At 50.4% G+C, this 25,483-nt stretch overlaps 7 protein-coding genes across 7 annotated transcripts; 4 read left to right on the top strand and 3 right to left on the bottom strand.

Moving 5' to 3' along the window:
* Positions 1 to 271: 271 nt before the first annotated feature.
* VFPPC_04376 (nucleoporin) lies at positions 272 to 5,941 on the top strand (the record flags this gene model as incomplete). Its single annotated transcript, XM_018283742.1, has 4 exons — positions 272 to 342; positions 415 to 1,336; positions 1,394 to 4,528; positions 4,589 to 5,941. 4 exons carry the CDS (start codon positions 272 to 274, stop codon positions 5,939 to 5,941), a joined length of 5,481 nt encoding a protein of 1,826 aa, XP_018144931.1.
* Positions 5,942 to 6,499: 558 nt separating this feature from the next.
* VFPPC_15780 (Tim10/DDP family zinc finger containing protein) lies at positions 6,500 to 6,863 on the bottom strand (the record flags this gene model as incomplete). The annotated part of the gene is made up of 3 exons (XM_018293533.1): positions 6,500 to 6,688; positions 6,737 to 6,806; positions 6,856 to 6,863. 3 exons carry the CDS (start codon positions 6,861 to 6,863, stop codon positions 6,500 to 6,502), a joined length of 267 nt encoding a protein of 88 aa, XP_018144932.1.
* Positions 6,864 to 7,134: 271 nt separating this feature from the next.
* Positions 7,135 to 7,326, top strand: VFPPC_17738 (hypothetical protein; the record flags this gene model as incomplete). Its single annotated transcript, XM_022429427.1, has 1 exon — positions 7,135 to 7,326. The coding sequence occupies one exon, from the start codon at positions 7,135 to 7,137 to the stop codon at positions 7,324 to 7,326; it is 192 nt and encodes a 63-aa protein (XP_022285535.1).
* A 4,693-nt stretch (positions 7,327 to 12,019) lies between these two features.
* Positions 12,020 to 14,984, top strand: VFPPC_13615 (rho-GTPase-activating protein; the record flags this gene model as incomplete). The annotated part of the gene is made up of 3 exons (XM_018291390.1): positions 12,020 to 12,170; positions 12,407 to 12,565; positions 12,634 to 14,984. 3 exons carry the CDS (start codon positions 12,020 to 12,022, stop codon positions 14,982 to 14,984), a joined length of 2,661 nt encoding a protein of 886 aa, XP_018144933.1.
* Positions 14,985 to 15,735: 751 nt separating this feature from the next.
* VFPPC_04377 (GPI mannosyltransferase) lies at positions 15,736 to 17,685 on the bottom strand (the record flags this gene model as incomplete). The annotated part of the gene is made up of 3 exons (XM_018283743.1): positions 15,736 to 17,133; positions 17,195 to 17,425; positions 17,494 to 17,685. The coding sequence occupies 3 exons, from the start codon at positions 17,683 to 17,685 to the stop codon at positions 15,736 to 15,738; spliced, it is 1,821 nt and encodes a 606-aa protein (XP_018144934.1).
* A 2,222-nt stretch (positions 17,686 to 19,907) lies between these two features.
* Positions 19,908 to 21,400, top strand: VFPPC_13616 (ornithine aminotransferase; the record flags this gene model as incomplete). The annotated part of the gene is made up of 3 exons (XM_018291391.1): positions 19,908 to 20,402; positions 20,492 to 21,193; positions 21,263 to 21,400. The coding sequence occupies 3 exons, from the start codon at positions 19,908 to 19,910 to the stop codon at positions 21,398 to 21,400; spliced, it is 1,335 nt and encodes a 444-aa protein (XP_018144935.1).
* Positions 21,401 to 24,526: 3,126 nt separating this feature from the next.
* VFPPC_15781 (hypothetical protein) lies at positions 24,527 to 25,483 on the bottom strand (the record flags this gene model as incomplete). Its single annotated transcript, XM_018293534.1, has 3 exons — positions 24,527 to 24,774; positions 24,825 to 25,121; positions 25,162 to 25,483. The coding sequence occupies 3 exons, from the start codon at positions 25,481 to 25,483 to the stop codon at positions 24,527 to 24,529; spliced, it is 867 nt and encodes a 288-aa protein (XP_018144936.1).

The raw sequence follows: 25,483 nt of genomic DNA on the forward strand, positions 1-25,483 counted from the left end.
ACTCCGATGTGACTCCGGCAGTTGGCAAGCGTTGCTTCCTGACTGTGGCTTGATCAGGTACCTGTCGGTTGAACTTCGGTGCAGCCACAGGCAGCTCCAACCAAAAAAGTTGATTGCAGGTGCGGCTGCAGCATACAGAGAGCGAGAGCTCTGCTAGGTCGACGTCGATTTGTAGGTTCGCGACCACTGCGCGTCAACACCAACATTTTATCACCAATTTTCCCCAGGTGATGCATCGCGTGCCACTGCCACCTTACTGACGCTCGTGGCAATGGCGCCGGTGTCTGATAGCAATTATTTTCCTTCCCTGGGAGACTGCTTGTCCGGGGAACGGGTGCTGTTGTGAGCTTCACCACCACCTCTCAAACGTGAAGGCGGCAGATGGCCTGTTACTAACAATTGTGTTTATGGTAGATCTTGGAGGCATGTTGCTACAGCTTTATCAGACGAATCTGGCAGGAGACAACGAAGCACGGAAGTGGTGAATCTCTTGTCCGACGAATATGTCCACGCACTCTTGAAGGACCCAGCTACTGCGTTTGCGCCACCGAATGATGCTACGAAGAAGGACTTTGAAACAAAGACGGCGCCGATCAACGTTACCTCAGCATCAACTGAACGATACGATATTAAGTTGCTTAAGGAGGATGCCGAATGGCTGAGCAAGAGCGCAAAGCTGAACTTGGTCGCTGCCTTACGAATTGTTGTTCTTGAAGTGCAATCCCGGCCGAACCGCCATCTTTTGGGGCAATTATCAGCTCAAGATGCAACAAATCTCCAGGAAGCAGCCGGCCTTCAAAATGGACAGCGAACTTCATTCATGTCTGATTTTGGAGCCGGTAACGCTATAGATGCCGATAAGATCTCCGCCGAGTTCGATAATGACGATTCGAGGAAGTGCAGACTCTTCAACATCTTCCTCGCCGAACGAAGATACTTTGTTATGACCATGGACTACTTGCAATCAATTAGGCTATACGGAAGACTGCCAATATTCACCTCTACCAGTGACAAACTGGTACCGCTTTATAAACTGAAGACTTCGTCAAATGCCAAGGACGAGAGCGTATCATTTCTTTCCGCCTACCTCAAAGTTATCACATCCAGCATGACCAGTTTGGAGGCCGGTTTGAAATCCGTAACCGACGACGCCGTACTCCTGAGAGACGACATCGAATTGGATTGGCTGGCAACCTTGGTCACCGAAGTTATCCACTCTCAATCTGTGGTTTTCCAGCTGGTTGACACCCTTGGCAACGACTTCCCACCTTCCGGTGTCATCAACCAGTGGTTTTCGCTGATGGATATGTATAACTTCTTCGACAACATCCAACCTGTTCGTAACAATGCTCGCGTTCTTTTCGGGGTTTGCTTGCTAACAGAGACTTGCTAGATTAACCAAACGATTGGGGAGCTGGTGCAGCCATTAAAGGCTTTGGCAGTGGCTGTCTCCATCGGCCTTCTTAAACCCGCGCAATCTCTCACCTTCTTAGCTGAGAGAGAAGAAGAGCCAACACCCTCTGATGATATGTACGATTCATACCTAATCCTGTCAGACGTCTTGGAGCAGGTCCATAAGAGCGTCATCAGCGCAGCCAGTGTGGATTGCGAAAGCGCTACTCCGGTCATTTTTGCCTGGACGCTTCTTCTGCACCGAATGAACGTGTCATACCAAAACCGAACCGAAAAACGAGACAACCTACTACAACAGAACGCAAGAGAGACCTTTGAATCTGGTGGTGTTGTTCGGCCTATGGCTCGGCGCAACTCGGCTGGTAGTATATTCTCCATCGAGTCTTCCAAGTTTGATGGGTTTCTTGAGAATACAACCACTGCCAAGGATTTGCAAGTTGTCGAACAACTTGCATCTGGAGCCACAGCACATGGAAAGGTGTTTGATATCATTTCAAACATGACAGCCTGCCTAGGCCCTTCTTCTGAAGGTAGCATGACACCGTTGCTTAGTTCTCGCATGCGAAATGCCTTCCTCGAGCTGCTTAAAGTTTCGTACCCTATTGTTGGCTACCAGTCTGAACCTGTTAGCGCCCTTATTTCACTACTCTCACCTGGTCGTGAATACTGGCAACTTTTACCTGAACAAGACCTCGACGTTTCACAAGATGTCTTGACTAGCATGCTGCAAGATGACTACACCATGGAATTTTACTTCCAGCAAGCCTTGGATCGCTACCCGTACGAGTTTCTGCCTTTTATCACGATGTGCAAGGCCCTGTGCACCGCTGCTAGTGACGCGAGCGACCAAGATCGTTCTGAATTTATTCTTACTCTGCTAAGGAGAACACCAACCATAACTTTTACCCTCCCAGACGCCTTTCAAGCATACGAGTTAGTTCAGGAAGACGAAAACACAAACTCTTTCTGCTTGTTGGAGGAGTTTCCGTTGATATCATTGTCCTCTTCGTGGAGAAGGAGATACATTGAGGACGACGCGTACAGGCTTCCTGTTGGAAGCTATGGGCGATTCATCACTGATACTGGCAGGGTGGTGCTGATGGAATACCCTCACTCATCTTTGTCCCTCCTTGGACGCCAACTGGAAATCAACCTGATGAAGGAAGGTTATCGATGTGAATTGGGAATGCTGCAACCTGACGAGATTGCCGAAGTCATTTCTCTTTTTGCGACACTCTTTCGAATGGAGCATCTCCATGCCGGGCCGCGCTCTACCACCACTCTCGTACATAGAGACAGCGATCTCTTGGCAGAGATTAGCAAACACATCAGCGGTGGTAAAGATGTTGTGACGGTCGTTTGCGAAACAATGGACTATTACATGCAGGATGAGCTTGCCATGAGCGAGGAGGCTGCGATCAACGTATTGACTGCATGCGTCAAGTTTTTGGATGCCATACTAACTTCGCAACCCAGCCGAGTTTGGTCCTACCTGGCAAGAGGGGAGCTTCTCAACTCTGAGTCCAGGGCTGGTAAGCTGGCCAAAATCACTGGTAATCTCGATTTGGTGTCTGAGAGATTTGAATTCCTGAATTCCTCGCTCTTGTTGTTCTCAGGGTTGATCGACACAGCCATGACCTCAGCTGTCCAGCGCCGTGCCGGCAACAAGATTGCTTCCAGACAAAAAACAGACCTGAACCCCTGGTTGGGAACTGCGGACAAAGTGCTGACCAAAGTGAGCCTGTCCATTGCCCACGCGTCTGTAGATGTGTTTGAAAGCACCTCGACTTGGCGGTTCGATACTGTATCAAATCGTACGCTATTACTGGATAGTGTTGTCCCTGTTCTGAATAAGTTGATTACATACAGTTATAGCATGGGAGAGTCGCCTACATCAGATAGCTTGACTTCTTGCCTACGACCTGCAGCCCTGTATGTCATTGACTGTTTTATGACGCCAGCGAGCGGAACTCTGCGGTTCCAGCCGATTCTCTCCTCACTTATCAACGCTTTCACCATGCCCGAGTCAACTTTGTATTCTACTCGCAACACCATTGCTCGACGCCAAACCAACTCCATTTTGCAATTCTCCACCACACTTCTCAGGGCAGCCAACTACCTTGAGAAGTCCTCCACAATGATCGAAACTTACCTTTTCAAGAGCTCTACGCTCCTTGCTCGGCTGTGTGCGGTATCTGATGTATTCAGAGCCGGTGCCATCAGTCTCCTTGAGTCGCTCGTGGTCAATGCTGCATCTGCAGCTTCCGAACCGCCATCCCTTCTTGGATATCTTGGCCCTCAGATTTCCAAATCTTTCCTTCAAGTCTTGGCGCATCTTGGACGACCGTTTAATTTGACATTGGAGGTTGGTACCATCTGGAAGTTTTTCTCATCTATCCTCCGCAACAGGCAACAGTGGATGTCAAACTGTCTTCTCACCGGACAGACACCTAGAGAAGCCATGAAACAGGAGACAAAGAAGGGTGAGCTCTCAGCCGATTCGGTTTTCGCAACCGCTCTTGCAAGATTGAAGAAGTTGAAGGAGCTTCAGCCAAAGGAAGCACTTGCTATTTTAGACTTTGTGGCATCTGCTCAAAATTACTGGCCGTGGACAGTTTTTACGCTTCTTAAAGACACCACATATACTGATGGCTTGCGGGCTTACGTCCGTGACCTCAAGCCGTCTCATTTGACGGTCAAATCCGATGCTATTCAAACGAGCGTTGATGCCAGAGTGGCAGCTTATGTTGCTGAAACCTTGGCTATGCAACTTTATCATTCGCGACATCAAGGAGCTTCCGACGCTTTAGCCAAGAGCCTGCTCTCCGACCTGGATTACTTTATTCGGGATGGCGTAGAGGTGGCCGGCTACAACAAGTCTTTACATAATAACTTTGGGAAGAATTTCGCCAATAAGTACGCTGGTTGCTCGCTAGAAAACTTTAAGCGTACGGCACTGGAGCCCCGTGATTTGGGAAAGAATTACTACTACGACTTGGACCGTGCTACGGATATGTTAGCTTTTGATCCTGGCTGGCTTGGACGAAGGGACAACGGGTTCAAGAATGAAATGGAACTTGCAAACGCCAACTTGTCGCTGGTTGACGCTCAAATAGTAAGTAAAAGCTGAAGAGATGACGTTCAAGTGGTATAATGAGGCTAACATGAACTAAAGGCTCTGTTCCATGCCTGGGAATTCTTATTGGTAGAGTTGAGTACGACTTTACCGAAGAACGAGACGGTAACGAAGCAAATGCTGCAAGTAGCTCAACAATGCTTGAATGCAAACCAAGGCGCGCCAGGGTCTGAGAGCATCTTTGTTAAGCTCGTCGATGCCAGAGCAAGTCTGGCACTCGTCTTGGTGCAGCGCCTCGCCAAGGTATCTGTCCCAGTGCAGGATATCAACCAACTTTTAGGTACCCTCACAGGTACTATTCACAGCGTGGAAGAACCATTCTCCAAGGAGTCAATTGCGTATTATCGCACACTTCTTAAAGCACTCTTTGTCACCCTTCGTTCATATCACCTCTCTGAACACAAAGTGGTATCCGAGACTGCAGTAGACCTTGGTGGTTCGACAGTAACGGTCACGCAAACCGTGCTGAATCTTGTTGACCACGTTGTCGCCAGAGGATTCCGCTCACTCGTGAGCCTTATTCACGATAGCGACTCGGATATGTCCCCCGAAGACCTTGCCCTTTTGACTGCAATTTTGCAAGCTTGTTTGAGCATGCCCAACATGGACCAATCGCAGACACAGATTCTCAACATCATGGCCGCACATGATGTTGTCAATGCATGCATTTCCTTGTTTTCCTGGGCGGACAAACTGGCATATCAAGGCGACCCTGTATACGGCGAACTGAGCATTTTATTCTTGCTCGAGCTCTCAACCCTGCCGCTTCTGGCAGAACAGCTAGCTTGCGATGGCGTTCTCAGCAGTCTCCTCTCAGCCAACCTCTCCAAGTACATGCTCAGATCCACAATCTCGCCCTATGCCGACGCCCCTGTTGCCCAGCGATGTTACACGATTTGGGTCAAAGGCTTCTTGCCTCTGATGTTGAATATGCTGGCATCTCTTGGCACTACGCTGGCTCCCGAAATCACGTATGTGTTGAACCAATTCTCGCATCTTCTGGAGGCAAGTGTGGACAGGTTTGAAGCCCCGGGAGCCTCTCGGACGAAATCTAAGGCCACCTCGCAGTATCTCACGTTGCTGGCAACGTCTGAGATTCATTCTCTGGCACTACTTACAAGAGTTTTGTCTGCTATGCGGGTTAATAACAACCGCGATATTCCAGTAGTTGAGTGGGATGCCACCGGCCTCTTGGAGAATGTTGAATTCTGGCTCTCCAGCAAGCGACTACTTAAAGAGCGTTTGCTGCCCCTGGGACCTCGCGAAATGGAATGGAGGAACACGCGGAAGGAGATGGCAATTCCCGGTGGCACTGAAAGCCTACTCGAGGAGAAGATTGTTTCGCAGCTTGAGACTGTGCGGGACATCTTGAGCGAGGAGCTGGAGACTTAAAAAAAGACGGTTTGGTTTGGACTAATCATCGGCACATATGGCTCCTGCCTAGTCCATCGTGTTTTGGCCCAGTGGATATTATGATTAAATTTTGGTAGTTGACAAAGTATTTTGATAGATGGCGGGACGTAATAGGCCCTGGCGTTGGAATAAAACGGGCTTCAGATCTCATGTGTAGGACAAGGTTGCATGGTGTGGATATGTACTATTTGAAACGCGGTCAGTAGATATGCATAGTCTATTCTACAGATTGTAGCAAGTTGTTTTTGACGGGTGATTTATTTGAATATTTCAACATGGGATGGGAGGGAATACATGCGCTACACAATCCTCATCGCCTCACCAACGTCACATACTCCCCCTCTTTATTCCTTTCGATACAAGTACACGCCATCCAATTCAATGAATGCCCTTGGCGACACCACGATATTCAATCATGGCGCTTCAATTCCCCATATCATACATATCCCATCATGCTTCTCCAGTACCCTTTGCTACGTCACGCCAACCACTTCACCTCCGACGCAACGACACCAATCTGCTTCCTTGTTCTCGCTCTTATTTATTCTGCATCTGCTGCGTGAGCTGCGCATTATGCTCCTGGAACCGATCGCTAACACGCTGCTGCGTAGCCATCCACTTCATCACGCAGCGGTTGATACACCCATTCTCCTTGGTCGACACAGCTTTGGAAGTGAAGTCGTCGACGCACGAGGTGAAGCAGTGCTCTACAAGGCCGCCGAATGCCTGCGCGGGTTAGCTTGGTCGGTCGTCGGGCCGAAGTGAAAAACGTACGCCCATGAATTCCTTGACTTGGCGCTTTTGCATGCGCTGCTCTAGCGTGCGCTGCTCGGCTTGTGTTAACCTGTTGGTGTTAGCGGTGCGTCTGCTGGAAGGGCGGGTTGGGTGCGTACATGTCCATGGTGGGTGGTGATGGGATTGTGATGGAGGTTGGATTTGTTGATGAGGTGAGGCGCGGGCTCCTGATGACGATGGGTGAAATTTTGGTAGGGAGTTGGGCGATAAGGAATTGAGCTTATCGGTGGGTCCGCATTATTGTTTTGCCTTGTGGTGGTGATGCTCAGTAGGATAGAGAGGCAGCAATGCTTGTCTTTTTTTTTTGTTCTTCATTTTTTACTTAAAAAAAAAAATGAATGAATTGAATGGTCATTTGGCTTCAGTTGTATGATGGGATGTTCTGTGGTATTGTTGTTCAATTGGAATGCGTGATGAAATGTATTGGTTGGACAGACAATCAAGATTCAACACCGAGGTACCGTCTTAACTGGCATGCTTGGTTCCTCGTCATGAAACTTCAGCATGATCCAAATACCTTAATTCACGAGAGAAAGCTTAAATTTCACCATCAATACCAAGGGACTTAAAATGAGGAATAATAAAAATTCGTAATTGCGAACTACAGACCTGCCAAACAAGGTAGGTAGAAAGGTACAAAGCTTTTCCAACTGGACTCGACCCCCAAACCCTCATCTTATTCAACAACGCGCAACAGCCCGAAGTTCGTCCACGATGAGCCAACCCGAATACTGCTCAACATCGCCCTACTTGTCCATGACAAACTCTGGAGTCCCGCCGCATTCTTTCATAGTTCTTCTGCACTCTTTGCGAGTGCTAGCGGTCCGGCAATAATACGATGGCTGTCAGAGCCAAAGATGTTAGTGCGTCGTTTGCGATATATATCTCGGGCATACACTCACCCCTTCCTCACAACCGGCCTACAAGAGCAGTTAGCACGGATATTAAAGTAGTGTTTGTCAAGTTGTTTAAGCTTGGTGAAGCGTGGACATACCATGCACACTGCGATGAACAGAGTGAGAACGCAGAGAACCTTCATTTTGAACGTTTGTAAAGTAGGTGATAAGATAGAGTACAAATTCGTGGGAGTTGGTGGAAATAATTTTGAAAAGAGTGAGCGGTTGAGTAGCTTTTATGACCCTCTGGAAGCTGCTTATTACTATAGCTATTACTGTAGAGTATTATATCTAGTAGCGCTTTTCTGTACTTGTGAGGTGTCGTTTTTGAAATTTCGCATCTTATTACTAGATATGAGTTCACTATGTCATATATCAAGTCTATTGTTCAACTAAAGCGAGTCTAGGTTGTATTGCGATCTGAGCCAACAGAGTTTTTTAACTGGTTAGCGAGCCGGGCATTGATCACGATTGAGTCAATTTGCACAGGCGATAAGATTGCATTGCATGCGGAATAAAATGATCATTCTGGTCTTTTTGCGGAGATGAAGTGATTGCGATTTTGTCCATTCTTCTGGCAAGAGTTTTCCCACACGCTCAACGAAGAGTGACACGCGCGGTCGAACCAAATTGGGGTCTCAGGAGTTAGGACAAAACACTTTGACCTTGACATAGGAATCATTAGGAGGCGCAACCATGTTTCGGACAAGTTATTATTCCACCTGTGTTCGTACCGAACGGCGAAAAACCTTCACGTGGTGGTCAATAATACATCCCACCCTCAGTCATCAAACTCCTCTACCCCACGGCAGGCGAGTGATGATCCCCCTCCCTGTGGCAAGGATCGATCGTCATGTGGCCGGATGTACCTTGTTGCCCTACTCAGACGCCGCGGCCAGTGCAGCTTTGGGCTGGCCAAAGCTGCACAAATGGTTGGTCTCGTTATACAAAGTATAAGTGCCGAGATTCAAATGGTGTTCTGGCAAATGAATGCCATGGCAGGATCTCGTTTATGTAGCCTTTGTCGTATTTGGGCTGCCAAAGACTAGAGGCTGCGGCGCTGTTCTTTGGCGAGTGGCTTGGGCCACAGTAGTCAAATCGACATGGCTTGATGGTCGCCTAGAATAATGACCTTGGCTTGGTAGTTCTGACGATGCCTGCAGAATCTCAAACGCTGGAGTTTCCAAGGCGATCTTCAGGGTTCCTTTCCTGCCCAGTCGTTTGGATCTACCAGAATTGTGGGCGGAGACTGCCGCAAGGTGACGTGTGAACCAGTGAATGCTGCATGATCCAAATTTGGAACAGACTAGGGAGGGCTGGTGCAGTAGCCGTGCTCAACCTGCTGACAGATGGCTAAGAATGACGGAGCTTCATCCTGCACCCCGCTAGGAAATCGGTTGAGAAGCTCTCAGACGGCTGGAGCGAAGGTATGACTGGGGAGGATGAGGCACGGACGTTGCCTTTTGAAGCTTGCCGAACCACGTTTCTTGTCCCGTTTTGAACCCTCAGTGTGCTGAGGACGTTAGTTGTCCGAACCAAAGGTGTAGGTGAGGAGTTGCACAATACTGCCATCAACAACTGCAGGTTACTCACATTGCATCATACCCATTTTCGACATGTAGCTGGTCGCATCCAAGACGCCTCAGCAAAGTGCCTCATCGACCCTAGCCAGAAGCTTTATCGGTTTGCGAATCTTCTATGCATGTCCCCTCGTAAATGCTGAACTCAATGAATGCGGGCTTGGCCAAGCGACCAAGGGATCCGAATTGTGTCCCATTGCCAGGGAACGACTGGCTGTGACAACAGCAGCTGCAAGGTGTGAGTTTGGTGGCGGGACAAGGTCTAAATTGTCTCACGATGTGATTCAGGACGCGCTTTGGTATGAAGAGACAATGGGCCGATGGCAGTAGCTCTTATTAGTGAGTCAAACAAACTGGGGAATGTGAGCTTGCCCATCGGCGTCCACAAATGCGATGGTGCTTGAGAAAGCGTCATTGTCAATTGCATCAACAGCCCTCTTGCGATTGTGAACCCGTCAAGAGATGGACAGAAGCACTTGGTGCAATATCAAAGAAGATGTGGGCTGGATGTTGATAGGAAGTTGAATATTGTTATCAGACGAGATCAGTTGACCTCTGCGTGGGAATACAGCCATTCAACGGACGCTCCTTCCCCGATTATGCTGGCTGAGGCCAGACTCCTTCCCTTCGTGTTGAACAAGGGCGGATGATAGACCCCAAATGCAGCCCAGTTCAACTTGACCCCAAGATGTCTGGCGTCAATCTTCTATTTATCTATTTGGCTGTGAGACTTGTCTCTTACGTTGTATGAAGTCTTGTGCGATACCATTGGGCTTGCTCGTCTTTGCCTAAGAGTGAGACTGAGTCTGCCACCTCTGGAACACCAAAGCAGGGCGGCAATACCTGTGTACCCTCATCACCACAGACTGCAAGCCTGGGTCTCGCCGTTGTACCAGTGAGTTATTTCTATCCGCATTACCAGCCATAAACGTAAGCAACACATGTTCGGCCTGCTTAGCTCGATTCTAGGAACAAAGGCGATAGCCGGTGGTTCTTCGTTCCCGTATTATCTTTCTTGGCTCTCGACTTCTTGTCGCACATCGCCGAGCTAGACAAGGGCTCGGACTGAACCCAGAAAGCCAGTCATATGAAGGCGTCGTTGCGTTGCCGCTTGTTCGTGCTGCATTTCGGGGCGACTGCATCCCATAAAGCTTCAGCGGAGCTCCATGACCACATTTGATGACCTTTTTAGGCGCCTTGTTCATTTTCCTGGTCATGATACGAATCCGTAAACAGGCCCTGACTGTCAAGAACGCCCACAGCGAGTTACAAAGACACATGGCCCACGACGACACTGTGATGCTGGACGCCACCAACAACGAAAAGTCAAGGCACACAAACCAGACGGGAGTGGACTTCTGCCTTCCTATTGTTGGTAGTAGTTTGATGGGGAAGACTGGGCTAGTCATCCTTCTTTCCAACCATTCTTGACTCCGAGGTCTCTTCTACCACCGGCGCCTGGATGAGAAAGGTTCAACCATCACAGCCTGTTTCAATAAAGTTCGTCAGTCAATGTCCGTCCCTTCTAGTTTGCTTGGGTTCCAGTTTCTGGTCACCCTTGTTGTCCTGCAGGGACAGGCGCACACTTGAAATTTCCCAGGCTGGTCCGTCGCTGCTCCGTCGCCACGGCCCACATCTCTGACCTTGGTTTCGAGACTTCCTGCTGCCACAGCACCGCCCCGGCCTAGACCAAACCAATCCAGCCTTCTGTTGGTCGTGGTGACGCTCACACAGTTGACGCCAGTTTGCTCGTCTCCACAGCAAAACTGACTGGAGCTTCCAAGGCCGGAGGCTCCAGTCATCGTCTCCAGACCTTAGGCGACAGTCCAGTCTGGTCTGGTACCAAGCGAGCACTGGAATCTGTGCCAAAAATCGCGTACTTTCCTCGTTTCGACTCAGAGGTCGAAGATCCTGCGCCTGCTTCCCAAATCCAAGCGCTTCGTACGAAGTATCCTGGGGGCAAATACATACCCCCCGTGCCTCTACAGAGTACTCCCCTTCCCACTGGTACCCTACCACACATCTTGACACCTGTGAGTACCCCAGCACATGTGCTTTTTGTTGGCCTCGACGAAAAGGGCCTGACCCAAGGTTGAGCCCAGTGTCCATTGCCACCTTTCTTGTTGCCCATAAGGTCCTGAGGGTCTTCCTGGCTTACATGTCCGTAGCATTGTGGCCAAAGCTGTGTCCGACTCGACGACACCTCCACCAAGCACCGCCCGCACCAGACTGCCCGCCTTGCGAATCCCTGTTTCATCACCATTCCCATAGCTTCCGCGCGCCAAACATCTCACGCTCCTCCTGCTCTTGCCTCGAACATCTGTCCACGCTCTCGGCGTCGCACGCATTCGCTTCCTCATGTTTCTGACGACAGGATCTAACGCTCGGCCACTCGTTCGACCCTAGATGGTTTCCTTCGACCCTCTTGACTCTCCTACAGCAGCCGTGTGTTGTTGGACATTGAACACTCGGTCGACTCCAATCGATCTCTTATACTCACCCGTCGCAATTACGGAACGAAGCTGCCAGAGTCTTCGTAATTGATAATTTCTTTGCGATTGGTGGCGAATGTTTTTTATTGTACTCTAGCCGTCATCCAACTCACTATTGACGACGGCCGCTGTCGCTCCTCCGGGCGGAATCTCCTCGCCCCGGTCGCCTGCCATTCCGGCGTTGAGCTTCGCAAGTTCGACTTTGGCACGTCGGCGGACATCGTTGCACAACTTCTTCGACTCGACTTGCGCTCATCATATTCCTGAGCTGTCCTTCGGCCGCTCTCGGTCACCATGGCGTCACCGATGCCAACAGCAAACCAGGCGAACTCGTCGCACCACGCCTCACCACTGGGGGCCACACCAGCTTCGCCGCCCAACAAACGTGACTTGAAATCATGGTGGAAAGGATTCAAATTACCATCAAAGCAGCAAGACCCTCCAGGTACGACTTAGATTTATTCCGGATGACACTGTCCGATTTGTGTATTCTGGCTTGGTTCCCGTGCCCTTGATCCCAGACCTTTCTTGCGGAGCTGTCGATCGCACATTTGGTGGCCCGTTCGTCAGGCTGGAAGGGACAGGGAAGTTCCTGGCTGCCCCACGGCAATCCTGTGTCTTCCATCACTCATCTCTCTCTTGTTCTTCCTGTCAATTATAGACCTCTAATATCTTTGGCAGCAGAACCGAAAGCACCCGGTATCTTTGGTATTCCATTGCGACAGAGCATCACATACGCCAATGTTGCTATATCTCTAATTGATGAAAATGGACAAAGCTACATCTATGGATATGTGCCCATTGTGGTCGCCAAGTGCGGCGTATTCCTGAAAGAAAAAGGTATGCTTGCCGACAGCCCGCCCTCCCCCTTGGTCCTGTCCGCTGCGCATCACTAACTATTATTGCAGCCACCGGAATCGAGGGTATTTTTCGTCTAAGCGGCTCTGAAAAGCGAATCAAGGAGTTGAAGCAAATCTTCGACTCGCCTGACCGATACGGTAAAGGCCTTGTCTGGGATGGATACACTGTCCATGACGCAGCCAATGTGCTCCGCCGCTATCTGAACGATTTACCTGAACCTGTCGTCCCTTTGGCGCTGTACGAGAAGTTTCGTGATCCTTTGCGCGGAGCAACCAAGCAGCCCACTGGGGATGGCGAGGGACCGCAGTTCGTCGACAGTTTTGACGAACGAGCTGCTATTAAGACATACCAGCAACTTATCACTGAGCTACCGCCTCTGAATCGACAGCTCTTATTATACATCCTCGACTTACTGGCTGTGTTTGCGGCCAAGTCTGATGAAAATCGAATGAACTCGCAAAATTTGGCCGCCATCTTCCAACCCGGCATGCTCTCGCACCCCAATCACGCCATGGCCCCAGAAGAGTACCGCCTTAACCAATGCGTTTTGATCTTCTTGATTGAGAACCAGGATCATTTCCTCATCGGCATGCAAGGCACCGCTGCTGATGAGAATACAAAGAAAGAGGTGGAATCGGGAACACCGACAACTCCAAACGTGACAGGGGTCAACAGAACCGCATCCAATGCAAGCGCTGGTGCCAACAGCGTCAGAAAGGAAGGCCAGCTTCGCCGTAATAGATCTGTGTCTTCTAGACATTCGAGAGGTGAAGGGAGTGTCGGCTCTCACAGCCCATCTCATGCCACAACTACCACGGGTGGTTTGGGTCGGAGTAATACTGTACCGTCAAAGAAGTCGCCTGCCTTGGCAGGAGGCAAGTTTAGAAAGACGGAAAGCCCTGGGCAACATTCTCCAGCACGCCTAGAACCTATGACGCCAGTGAGACCGACGATGGTGTTGGATGAATCGCAAGAGTCAAGTCCCACGCCGGCAGCGATAGGCGCCACAAACCTACCCACTGGTGCAGCCCAAGCGTCCGGTCCGAGCCAAGAGAGATTACTAGAAGTCCCCCAAGAATCCTCACCAGCTCCTACCAAGGAACGAAATCTCCAAAGCTTGTTTCAGCGATCACCCACAGAAGGCAGTGAAAAACGGCAACCAAACAAGCTGAAGAAGAAGAGAATTCCAGGAAGCGTCAACATTAGCGCCCAAAGTTCCAACGCCTCACTTGCACACTCGAACGCCGCACCATCCCCAGGTTTAGAGGCGTCGAACCCAATGGAGTCGGTTCAACCCAATCAAGAAAAGACAACGCCGGAACCAACAAATGCAACAGACCCGGAGCCAGCCCCTAATACCGCGCAGGCTGCTGCACAGAATACTACCCATCCCGCTGAGAGTCACGGAGCACAAAAGCCATCGTTGCCACACCAAACAAGCGACATGTCATCAGAGCCGACGCCGCGTGCGTCACAAATTGTTCCGAGCAACACGTTGCACCCTGAAGATAACGTCGCGGGAAAGAAATCGCCCCCAACGTCTCTTCATTCATCTTTCAATGAGGGCTCCGATTTAGATCAAGTAGTTGAAGGCCAGCCCGCTCTACAAAACGAACATGCTGACAAAGAGAAGAAGCGGCGCTGGAGGCTATCTAGAACTAAAAAGGACGATAACGGCGGCTCTTCTGGGTCTCTCGTGACTCCCTCACCTGGAAATATTGGATCAAATACTGGCGCTGAAACAAGCACAACAACTGTTGGCAGCGGGGGCAGCAAGCCTCGCAGAAGTTTTCAACACGATGGATCTGAGTCACACCTCACTGACGTTCACAGCGGCCCGGAAGGCGAGAGGGACGACACAAAAGAGGACCCAAAGGGGCCTCTTGGTTGGATCAAAAACAAATATCGCGAGGCCAAGGAAAACGCAGAACAGAGACGGAACAAGTCGCCACCAGCGGACCGGCATAGCGATCGACAGGCTCTCAGTGCAGCGCTGCACTCCCGCGGGAAGAGTCTAGACATGAAACGGGAGAAGCAGGAAGACGAAAAAGCGCCTGAAAAGGCCCCCGAGTTGGCATCCGAACAACCTGTGGCAACAGCTGAGGAAACCACTGCCCAAAAGGATGTTTCTCGAGAAGCGGCGACTGCCCCAATCGTACACCATGAAGGGCCCAGGTTCATTGAAGAGATCAAGCCCTCAGCTCCGGAAAAAGCCCTTGAAACCGTCCACGAGGTGCCCAAGGATACACCAACGAAGCAGGGCTACACGACTGGTGAGGAGCAGATGTCGAAGGTCTCAGAAGGCCAGCCAGCTGCGGACCATACCCCTTCGGATGAAACGAAGGTCGGAGAACCCAAGCCTGCTGATGCACCGGTTGAACCTGCTGTGCATACATAAGTCTTTATTCCGCCGGCTTGGATGAAACTCTACGGTATTATTTTTGGCGTTTTGGATATGGCATGAGAACAGTCTCCCTGCCTCCTACTTCGTTATGTTTTATGTATTGCTGGATGTCCTCACACCTACCTGCACATCCTTTACAATACCACTTGTTCATGGAATTGGGCCTCTGTTCTCTGGCGTTTGGATTTTATTTGGCAATTGTCAGCCTTTCTTACTACTATCACTTACAGAATTTCCGCTTGGCCGCCCAACATGGCTAATGTGAACCCCCCTTTTCAACTTGTTTGCAATCACACACCACCGCCCCATATTTTACACCGTACCACGACAACTCAGAGCAAACTATAATTATACAATGCCGTTTGATCATTAGGATGGATGGAGAGGATGATGTTAGGATGATGACGTTTCTATGCGATGTACAGGAACACAACAAAAAGAGTTGGAGGTTTTCGTCGCAGTTTGGTTTCATGTAGTGGTCTTGAATGCGCCCCCGATTTCCCCCTTTCCACAACACCAGTTCATTTCGTGAGCGAAGGGACAAGGAAGAGCTGGCTTGTTTTTTACGATGGAAGTGAATAGAGCCGCCTCTCTTCCAATGATATCCCAGGATAGTTTTGGTACCTTTTTTTTATTTATTTCCAGGTCGACAATATATACAGTATATATTACGAGCTTCCTTCTATCGGTGTTTGTGTATCGCCAAACTTATGTTTTACATGTCCCAATTTGAACCCTCCAGCCTCTATGGTGGATGCTTCGGTGCTGGGGCGTTGTCATAAAGACCAGTGTCCCAGACCAACATCCGACCTGACCTTCGCCAATCCTCGTTAAAGAAGCCATTAAATCCCGACCATACAAGGCGGAGCTTGATTCCTAGCGTCTTCCCCCTTTCTGTCTCTAAGAACTTGAGCAACCATGGCTCGACGCCCTCGAATCCAACAATGTAGCGGGGCAGAGGAATGTCTATTCTACGCTGTGGTGTAAACAGTTCATCTGTTAAAAATCCTACAGGATCATCATAGAACCGGTCTGCTTCGTCGCGGTAGTTGTCCCTCGCAGGTGTATCAGGTTGTGTGTCAAGCGGTGGCTCGCAGGTCAGAGCATACGCATCGAGGCCGGGGTAGTACAAATGTGATCGCCACGGCGTCGAATGGCATGGCATTAGAAACAAGGCAAATAGCTCTTCGTGTGTCTGCGGAGGTTGATGCGTCTTGTGGGCAAGCTGCACTGAGGTCCGGTGGATGCGTTCGTATTCCTTGCGGAGGTATGACAGGACGTTCAGTGGGGCAGGTTGGTGGAGGAAAGATAGATAACCCGCGAGAACGAGGTTGACGCCGAGGGCTGCTAGGAGATATGGCTTGTTGCAAAGACGGGGGCGAGGATTGGCCGATTTGGATGTCCGTGCTGGCGGCGAGGTGAAGAATGAGGCGGCTGCCGGTGCCGCAGTGATATTGAGGATTGGTAAGAGTGGGTAGATAAAGCGAACTTCTTTGTGAGAGATGAGGGACAATGCGCCAACCGTAGTGAAGACGGTATAAGATAAGACGCGTAAAATGTTGCTCTCGTTTGTGGAGGAGGTAGCAGGTTTGTAGAGGCCATAGAGGGCGAATGGTAGGCTGGTAGTGCAGAGAAGCGGAATGCCCTGAGAGAGGTAGTAGTGCCACGGATTTCGGCCGTAGAAGACTGCGAGAGATTTCGAAATATTGAAGTTGAGCCAGTTGTAAGGAGGAAAGGTCCAGAATCCAAAGTACAAATAGTCAGACACGGCAGACATAGCGAGGACGAGCGATCCACATAGTAAAGCTTCCCTAGCAAGCAGGGCGATGGCGGACCAAGTCAACGGTGACGAGCCCTTCAGGGACACCCTAGTAAAGGCCATGATTGCAGTAGTTGCCCAAATGAGAATGTTTGTAGGTCGGAGCACCACTGCAAATGCAGCCAGACAGAGGGACGCTCGAAGGTCCCAGATGTTTCCAAGAGGGTTTGCTTGCTTGGGGTTCTCCTTTGTAAGTGCTGCTGCTTTGAACATTCGCCACGGCCAGTAGTACAAGGCCATGACGGTAAGGGTTGTCTCCAAAGAGTTGGAAAACGTGCGAGTAGAGCAGTACCATTGCCAGGGACTAAAAAGTTGAAGAAAGAGCTGCAACCGCGTTAGTGAAATAGATCAAGCTTATGGATGCCGTTTAGGCATGGGCACGTACGACAAAGAAAGAAGTGTTAGAGTCCGGACCAAAGATCTTGACTGCCAGTTGCCACGAATACCAATCGCCTAGACCTGCAATTATTGCCTGTAGAACCTTTGGTGAGCCGATGACCACGGCTGAGCGTAGCATGTTACCCGCAGGTAGAAGCTTAGATATCCAATCCGCAGCCACGTAACCCCCTGAGAAGAGGAATGGGTGAAGAGAAGATCTTAGTTGATATTGCCATTCCTACATATCGAATGTTAACGCTGATACAGCCTCTTCGCAGCCAATTGTGTAAAGAGATAGATACGTACCCAAGTTAGCCACGCACCGCTATTAGGGCCGAAAGCTAGCCGCCATGCTGGTTCAAGAGATTGAAAGAACTCATCCGGCTGAAAAAAGGTAGCAATCCACCATGCATTGATTAGACGAATGATGATCAAATCGCGGAGAAATTTGGGACGATTACGCTCATTACGGCGAATATCAGTAGTCGTGGTGGCCATGGCTCAGCTGTTCAGCCTTGCTCAAACCCTGAGGCGCATGGATGTCTCCTCTTGGGAAAGGGGCAAAACCGCGTCACGAAATCATTTGATAACGATGGGTTTCTAGAACAGCAAATCTGGGGCCAAAACGGCTTCCAAGCAAGACCAATGTCGCTTCAACTCATCCGGTTGCCGAGCTAGGCTAGTACCGGCAGTGTTGCTGGGATAAGATCGATATGCCTTTGTCGATGGATCTGCCAGGCAAGATGGTGTCTGGTGTTTGCCACGATGCACCAACCACTGACAACCAGACACACGTCAAAGCCCAAGCCAATCACAACCACGCACGAGATGCCGCCAACAAGGTCGGGTGTCGGCGGTGGGACCTTCCGCAGCCTGTGCCGGTCTCGGGGCTGGCGGCTGCCACAGACAGCGGAATGGGCTGGTCGCACCTGCCGCCATGCAACACCCGTGGTCCGACACCCAAGAACCATGACTGTGCTCCGTACAGAGTACAAGGCAAGACTGGGCAAGACCGGACTCCGGTTGATCGATTGGATTGGATTGGATCGCCACCAGACCACCACTTTCCTTCTCGTGATTAATCAATTGCTTCACCCGAGTACTGACAAGTCTCATGTCGCCTATGCAAGTCGACGGGGCCGGCTGTGTGTTGACGCACCACAGCATTACATACAAGGCTACATCCACGAGACGCATTGGTCGTGCATGGCGGCCAACGCTGAACCAACCGCAGCCGCTTGTCGAGGCGCCGCCTACGGCATGTCACCGTCTTGCAGCATCCGACACTTCCCACGACGACAGATCGATCCGGTTTGTCTGAGGTCGCCTGGCTTCTGTCGCCCCCGAACCACGGACATCGTCGCCGAGATCTTCATAACTTAACGCCCTGGGATTCTGGGGGCAGGTAGGCACATGTCACGTAATGGTTGATTCTTTATTGGTTAGCTGTCATGTGGTTTACGGGGCTGCATGTCTTCCCCGTAGGCCATTCCGGGGTTGACAGCCACTATGGAGCACGGTCACGGCAAGAGTCAGTTTTTCGGTCTTCAACGGTAGGATTCAATACTGCACAGAGTCTACGGAGTAGAGCCAGAGCGTTGCCAGAGTAAGTGCGGTTGCTAGCCAGTTACAAGACTCAGATGACCATCCTCATTAATCGCCGGTCAACCACTATTTATGACTGAACGGCATCTGGTGGAATGTACGGAGCACACAAACCTGGCAGTCAACAGATGTGGACAGATCGAAGCGACTATTGAATCTGGATGGTTGGCCATGTCCATGACCAACATTATGGATAGGCAGCGGTGGACACCGGTTGGCTTCGGCATTCTTCAACATCTTCCACCCAAATGGTCACGGAGACTCCTACAACTGCTCCGTACAGCCAGCAACTGCTAGTAACATCATCTCCACGCCTGCCAGGATGGAGCATTGACGGCCGGAAGCCAAGCAAGGTCTCAAGTGCCATGAAGCCCCGTGTCCGCCAAGGTGTGGCACCACTGATGTTCCGGGTCAGCAACGTTCAGCCAACGCCTTCTCGCCTTCACGACGCCGGGCCTCCGCTCTGCGCGTCCACTTGCACTTAGGGGTATAGCGGCGGGCAAACTTCGTCGGAGGCGATGATGAGTTTTTCTCGTCTTGTGCCGCATATAAATTGGAAGGGGATTGCCTTGAGAACCCCGCTCAGAGAAAATTCTGTTTCGTGTGTTTCTCTACGACCAAGACAGCACCTTTTGACAGGAGTCATCATCTCGACTTTGACAAAGCTTAAAACCCTTTGCCCAAACAAGCAACTGCTTTTCTTGGTACGTACCCTAGCCGTTTAGCAAGACCCCTCCGAATCCCCAAATAATTCAGACCCTGGACCGCAAGTGGTACTTCTGGATAGCATTGGCATCTCGTGTGGTCACGAGGTACCATTTAGCTTGTTCCACGTTTGTGGCTTCTACGTCACCGTCTGTTTGGCCACTCATTTGGTGCAGTTGCCATTTATCGCCCCTCCACAGCATGTCTTGCAGCGTTTGGCATGCCACTCTTCAGCTCTGTGCTTGACTTTTTTCAACCTGTGATCTTTCATCCTTTTGGACTGACACCTCCGTCATCACAGCAACCGTACAACGCAATTCTAGCGAAATTTTGACGTCTCCGCGAATTGATCGAAGAGACCGTCTGACTACCTTATTTTTATTTCAATTGGGACTCTTTTTGCCTTCAAAATGGCTCCCCATGCAGAGGCCGGCGCCCCCGCCGTGTCCGGGACCAATTCCCGGTACCACGCCGTTTCGACCGAGGCCGCAATCAAGGCCGAAAATGAGTTCGCCGCTCACAACTACCATCCTCTCCCCGTTGTCTTCTCCAAAGCCCAGGGTGTGAATGTCTGGGACCCCGAGGGTCGCCAGTACCTTGATTTCCTTTCTGCCTACAGTGCCGTCAACCAGGGCCATTGCCACCCTGAGCTCGTCAAGGCCTTGACTGAGCAGGCAAGCCGCCTAACTTTGTCCTCGCGTGCCTTCCACAACGATGTGTTCCCTAAGTGGGCTGAGAAGATTCGCCAAGTCTTTGGCTACGAGATGGTTTTGCCCATGAACACTGGTGTTGAGGCCACCGAGACTGCAGTCAAGATTGCCCGAAAGTGGGCTTACAAGGTCAAGGGAGTTGAAAAGGACAAGGCTCTGGTCTTCTGTGTCACCGACAACTTCCACGGTCGATCGGTACGTTGCAACTGAAACCTTTATTTATGCTGTTTAAGCTATATCATCCTATTAGTTTGTCAATTCGTTTTCTAACTCGGTTTCCGCAGATGACTGCCATCACCTTGTCGACCGACCCTGAATCCAAGGACAACTACGGACCTTACATTCCTAATATCGGCGCTGCTAGCCCTTCTACAGGCAAGCCTATCCGATTCAACAACGTTGCCGACCTCGAGGAGGTTCTCGAAGCTCACGGAAAGCAGACTGCTGCTTTCCTAGTCGAGCCTATTCAAGGCGAGGCTGGTGTTGTGGTTCCCGATGAGGACTACCTTGTCAAGGTCCACGCTCTCTGCAAGAAGCACAATGTTCTCCTCATCTGCGACGAGATCCAGACTGGCATCGGCCGCACTGGCCGCATGCTTGCTTCTGAGTGGTCTGGCATCAAGCCAGACATGGTCACCCTAGGCAAGGCCATCTCTGGTGGTATGTATCCTGTCAGTGCCATCATGAGCAGCAAGGAGGTGATGCTGGTCGTTGAGCCCGGTACCCACGGTTCCACGTATGGCGGCAATCCTTTGGGTTGCGCTGTCTCTATCCGAGCCTTGGAGCTTATTGAGGAGGAAAATATGATTGCCAACGCGGAGCGTCTTGGTAATATGTTCCGTGAGAGTCTTGCCGCGCTCAAGACGCCAATCATCAAGACCATCCGCGGCAAGGGACTTTTGAACGCTATTGTAATTGATGAAGCCGCTGCTTCCGGCCGCACCGCCTGGGATCTTTGCATTCTCCTCAAGAACAAGGGTCTGTTGGTAAGTTTTGTGAACCGAGCGTTCTGGTGATTGAGGGCGTATTTTGATGCTAACAAATTTCCTCTGCAGGCCAAGCCAACTCACGGGGATATCATCCGCTTCGCTCCTCCCCTTGTGATTTCCGAAGCCGAGCTTCGCAAGGGTCTGGGCATCATTGCCGAGGCCATCAAGGAGCTTCCCACAGTTGAGAAGTCTCACGGCCATTAAATGCTGAGTGAATAGCAAGAAGCTACTTACCCGGTAGCTCAGAGCACAGGCTCGGAGATTTGAGTCGCCTACCTGGATCGAGAAGAAAGTGGAATTGGAAGCATACGAAATTTTCTTTGATGTTATTTTCTTTATCGTACCACAGATACCCCCCTTGGCTCAAAGAAATTGGGTCAGGGCTTAACGGCCGCCTTCATAGATAGCCGGCTGCCATCATGAAGGCGCAATGGGAAACGGAATACGCGATATTTGGATGGACCATTGACATGAAACACCGGCTCTGTTCGAACATCGGAGGAGTAATAGAGGTCTCCAGACTGGCGCGAATGGTGTTATTTTTCTGTTTTGGGATGTGGTATTGGGACCATTTTGTAGCATGCAAATTTACTTACCATTTGCAACGAGTTTTTGCTTGCTCCTCTTGACAATGTTGGTGATGGCATGACGAGATTCTCATCTTGATGAAGTTGTTCTCAGAGAACAAATGGGCTGGGCTAATGAAAGCTGGAAAGCGAAATACTCCTGGCGAAGGTCGGGCAATTCCGTGAGTTATGGTGAGTAAGAGACGTTGGCCTTCACCTGTTTCTGGGCAACCTTTCATTTCCCTCAAGAAAGAATTGGTTAGTCGGTTATCCTTTACTATGACCGGGGATGTTGCCTATCGACAGCGACCTTGCAGGCCGTTTCAAAGCTATTCCCGCCATAGGGATGGGATAAGGGCTTGGTAAGTCGTTGTACTCCGTTCCTCAGCTGGCTTGCGATGTGGGTGTCCCAAATGGTACGGGTGAGTGATCAGAATACGTGTGACATGTTTGCATTATTGAGATATACTCGATGGGAGAATGAGATTGAGGGCTCATAAGATTGAGGAGACTTATACGCGGCACAGGCGGCCGATTCATGCCCAGCGAACGACCCGACAAGCGGCCACCTTCAGGCTTCCTGGCCAGGTGGTAGGTACGTGGGGGGAACATTCTCCAAGCCTGCATGCGATGATGACGTGGGTGCCACAATGAGAGGGAATCTATGTGAATACCGGCCATCCAATATTTGTATTCTGTTTTGCGGGTGGCCTGCGTCGGTGTCCCAATTAGACAAAGCCAAGTAGTCTGTCACATATCACTGCTGGGACGTAGCCTCTGAGGCTGGAAAGGCAAACCAACAATGGTGTCTGGCAGCCCATCCATTGTCGGGAGTGAGCTGGCGATGCGTCTAGCCTAAATTGATGCTTCGATGTTCACAAGCCATTTGGCGCTGGGAACGACATGCCAATTGTAGAATTTGATCTCGGATTTAGGACATTTTAGTTGCACGTGGCCAGACAGTGGAGTGGATTCTCCCTGGAACTAAACGAGACTGGACGCAAACTTATTGGAGATTGCACATCCCCGTGTTGAGTTGATCAGGTGATGAATTTCTCAAACGCATTAGCTTGGGCCGGCTGGGGGTTTGATGCTTTTTTTTCGGTGATGTCAGCAGCAGGCGGGATGGCGCCAAAGTTGTGGCGGATGGGGATAAGTGTCACTTCTGCGATTGCAGTTTGGTCATGACGTACATGATTTGTTGGGGCGCTGAGAGTGATTGAACTCTCTTTGATGACTTTTAGACGCGTTTGTTTTTGTTTTTGGGGGGTTTCCACCCCTTGTTTGTTGATACTGCGGATGGATCATGAACTAGAGCTTGAACAAGAGGTCGGTCAACCTTTGTGCAACTTGAAAAATCATTGAGCGTCTGGTACGGAGTGAAATATGGCACTCACCCTATGTACCAGAGCCAGCTCCAAAGTGGTGTGGTGATGGGGGTTTGTACTTCATTGTACGAAAGAGTAACCCAACCAGCCTCAGGAAAAGGTACATACTTCATGCAGAGCTCTCTGGTAGCAAACGTGGCTGGCTGGTTGGAGACAAAACACTTTCCAGGCGCTTAACTAGTAGTATGCTGTGATACACACATTGCTCCGTCACTCCAATGGTGTGAGGAACGATTGACGTTACACATGTATGGAGTGCAGAATGCCTTGAGCCGGAACAGGAGAGTTGTTGGACAGAGCAGATGTTGGGAGCTAATGAAGTGAATATCTGAGATCTAGGGGCTGAGAAACCTTGACTCGATTGGTCTGGCTCATCGCTTCGACCATGGAGTAATGAGGCGACTTGCATATGTATCTCGGCGGGGGACCGGATCGCGTCCGTCCGTCTTCCAAATAGCCGGGGGAAAACAAGGGCAACGACCTTGTGCCAACTTTGGGTATTGCTTGACCATTCCTGATGATACTTTGGAATGAACAATTTAGAATAATGGCCCATCTGTGACTCGTCAGCTGGTAAATTGTGCTCCGTCAAAAGTTTTGAAGCCACTGGGCCACCAAACCTCGGCAATCACAATCATGCAACTAGGAACGAAGTCAAAACATCATGATAATGGGTTCGTTGGCACCTCGGCGGGCTGCAGTAGCTTTATCAAGCTGCATACTGCATCCGGCACGTTGACAACAAGAACTACCCGGACACTCAGTGGCTGGTCACCGAATGTCCAGCATAGTTCCTCAGAGTGCATTGCTCTTGACAGCCAGGGCAACTCCTGCCAATCTGGATCAGGCGATGCATGAACTCTTCACTCCGAGTGTTCCTAATGCCATCCAGTTCTGCTTCATACATGCGTAAAAACCCGAATCTGATCAACGGTTATCACCTACCTCGTGTTTGATGCTGCATGCGTGACGACAGGCTAGACGGATGTAACTGGTAATGATGCGCAGGGAGGTTGCATGAATAGAGACAAGCAAAGTCGAAAAAGGATATCCGAGGGACGAGGCATCCACCACGAGCTAGGCATCTTTGATGGTGATGGAAAGGTAAGGTTGTCTGGCTTAGACTGGTCATGGGCTCGCTGGCACCTTGTGTCCTCAGGTTGTCTTTTGTGATCAATGCCTGCCAGGTTCAAGTGCAATCCATCGTAGGTGTTGATTGAAATACATCTCAGAGCTAATGGAGTTCGGCGTCTGGCCAACCCTGAATGCTTCATCGCCAATGCCGTTACAAAATGGTCTGCACTGTACGTGTGCTTCTTGCACGTTGCCTCAGTGTGGTTTTGTCGACGAACGGCTTTGTTCAACTATAACATTCGTCAGCTGTTGGCTTCATGGGTGCCCGGTTGGAAATGCATGTTGATGGAGTCAGGGTCTTCCCACCTCCATCCACAAAAGGACTTTTCCCAACACACACTGCAGCCTACAGCCCATCCCGCACTAGGACCTGAATAAAGGAAAGGACCGACCAGGAAGGCGCAAGAATATTCAGACAGCATTGTGTGACAAAAATACGGGGGGGAGGACGAGGGCGCCAATACGCGAGTCTGGTGTCCTGGGTGCGGAACTGATGACGGGGATGTGTAAGAGTCATGGTCCTGGAGACTTAGTGCTAGCCTGCATCAACTGTGCTCTGAGTGGTGCACGCGATCAGTGCGGTTGATGCATCAGCCGGACATGCAATCAATACATAATGGATGACAAGTATAGCGCGATCATGATGACGAGAAGAGGGCCGAAGATGATGCGAACCAAGTTTTTGTATGGTTGAAGAGTTTATTTCTTGGCCTGTCTGCAGCCTGTCTCTGGATTTCGAGTTTGTGATGTCTGTAACAGGAAGGAGCGGGCTGTGGCAATTGCATCTATAATGCCCAGTATGTTGCCATATCAAGTACATGTACCTACATCTGGTGGCTACTTCACTTTATGTACGTGTACCAATCGAGGTAGGTGCAGACAGGTTGCAGGTGGTAGTGGCAGTTGCCTTCTGGGCCTGTTTCGCCTTTGTCTTTGAGAAAATTCACTTCCATGTCAATGTCTGGTTTTATTAATACCACATTCAGACATTGTACAGTACTGTACGGGGTGCTGTATCGTGCAGAACCTATGCTCAGCCTCAGCCCACGCCCGTTCCAAGGTGCTTCCGTTCGAGGCCGATGTCGAAGAAAGGTCACCGTCCATCGGCTTATCGGGGTGTGACATTCGAGTGCGAACGGTATCTCGGCGCTACGTCCTGGGCTGTTTGCAAGACAGAGACAACGCAGCCATTGTCCCAT

Source organism: Pochonia chlamydosporia, chromosome 3 (assembly GCF_001653235.2).
Source record: "Pochonia chlamydosporia 170 chromosome 3, whole genome shotgun sequence".
In the NCBI taxonomy this organism is placed as follows: Eukaryota; Fungi; Ascomycota; class Sordariomycetes; order Hypocreales; family Clavicipitaceae; genus Pochonia; species Pochonia chlamydosporia.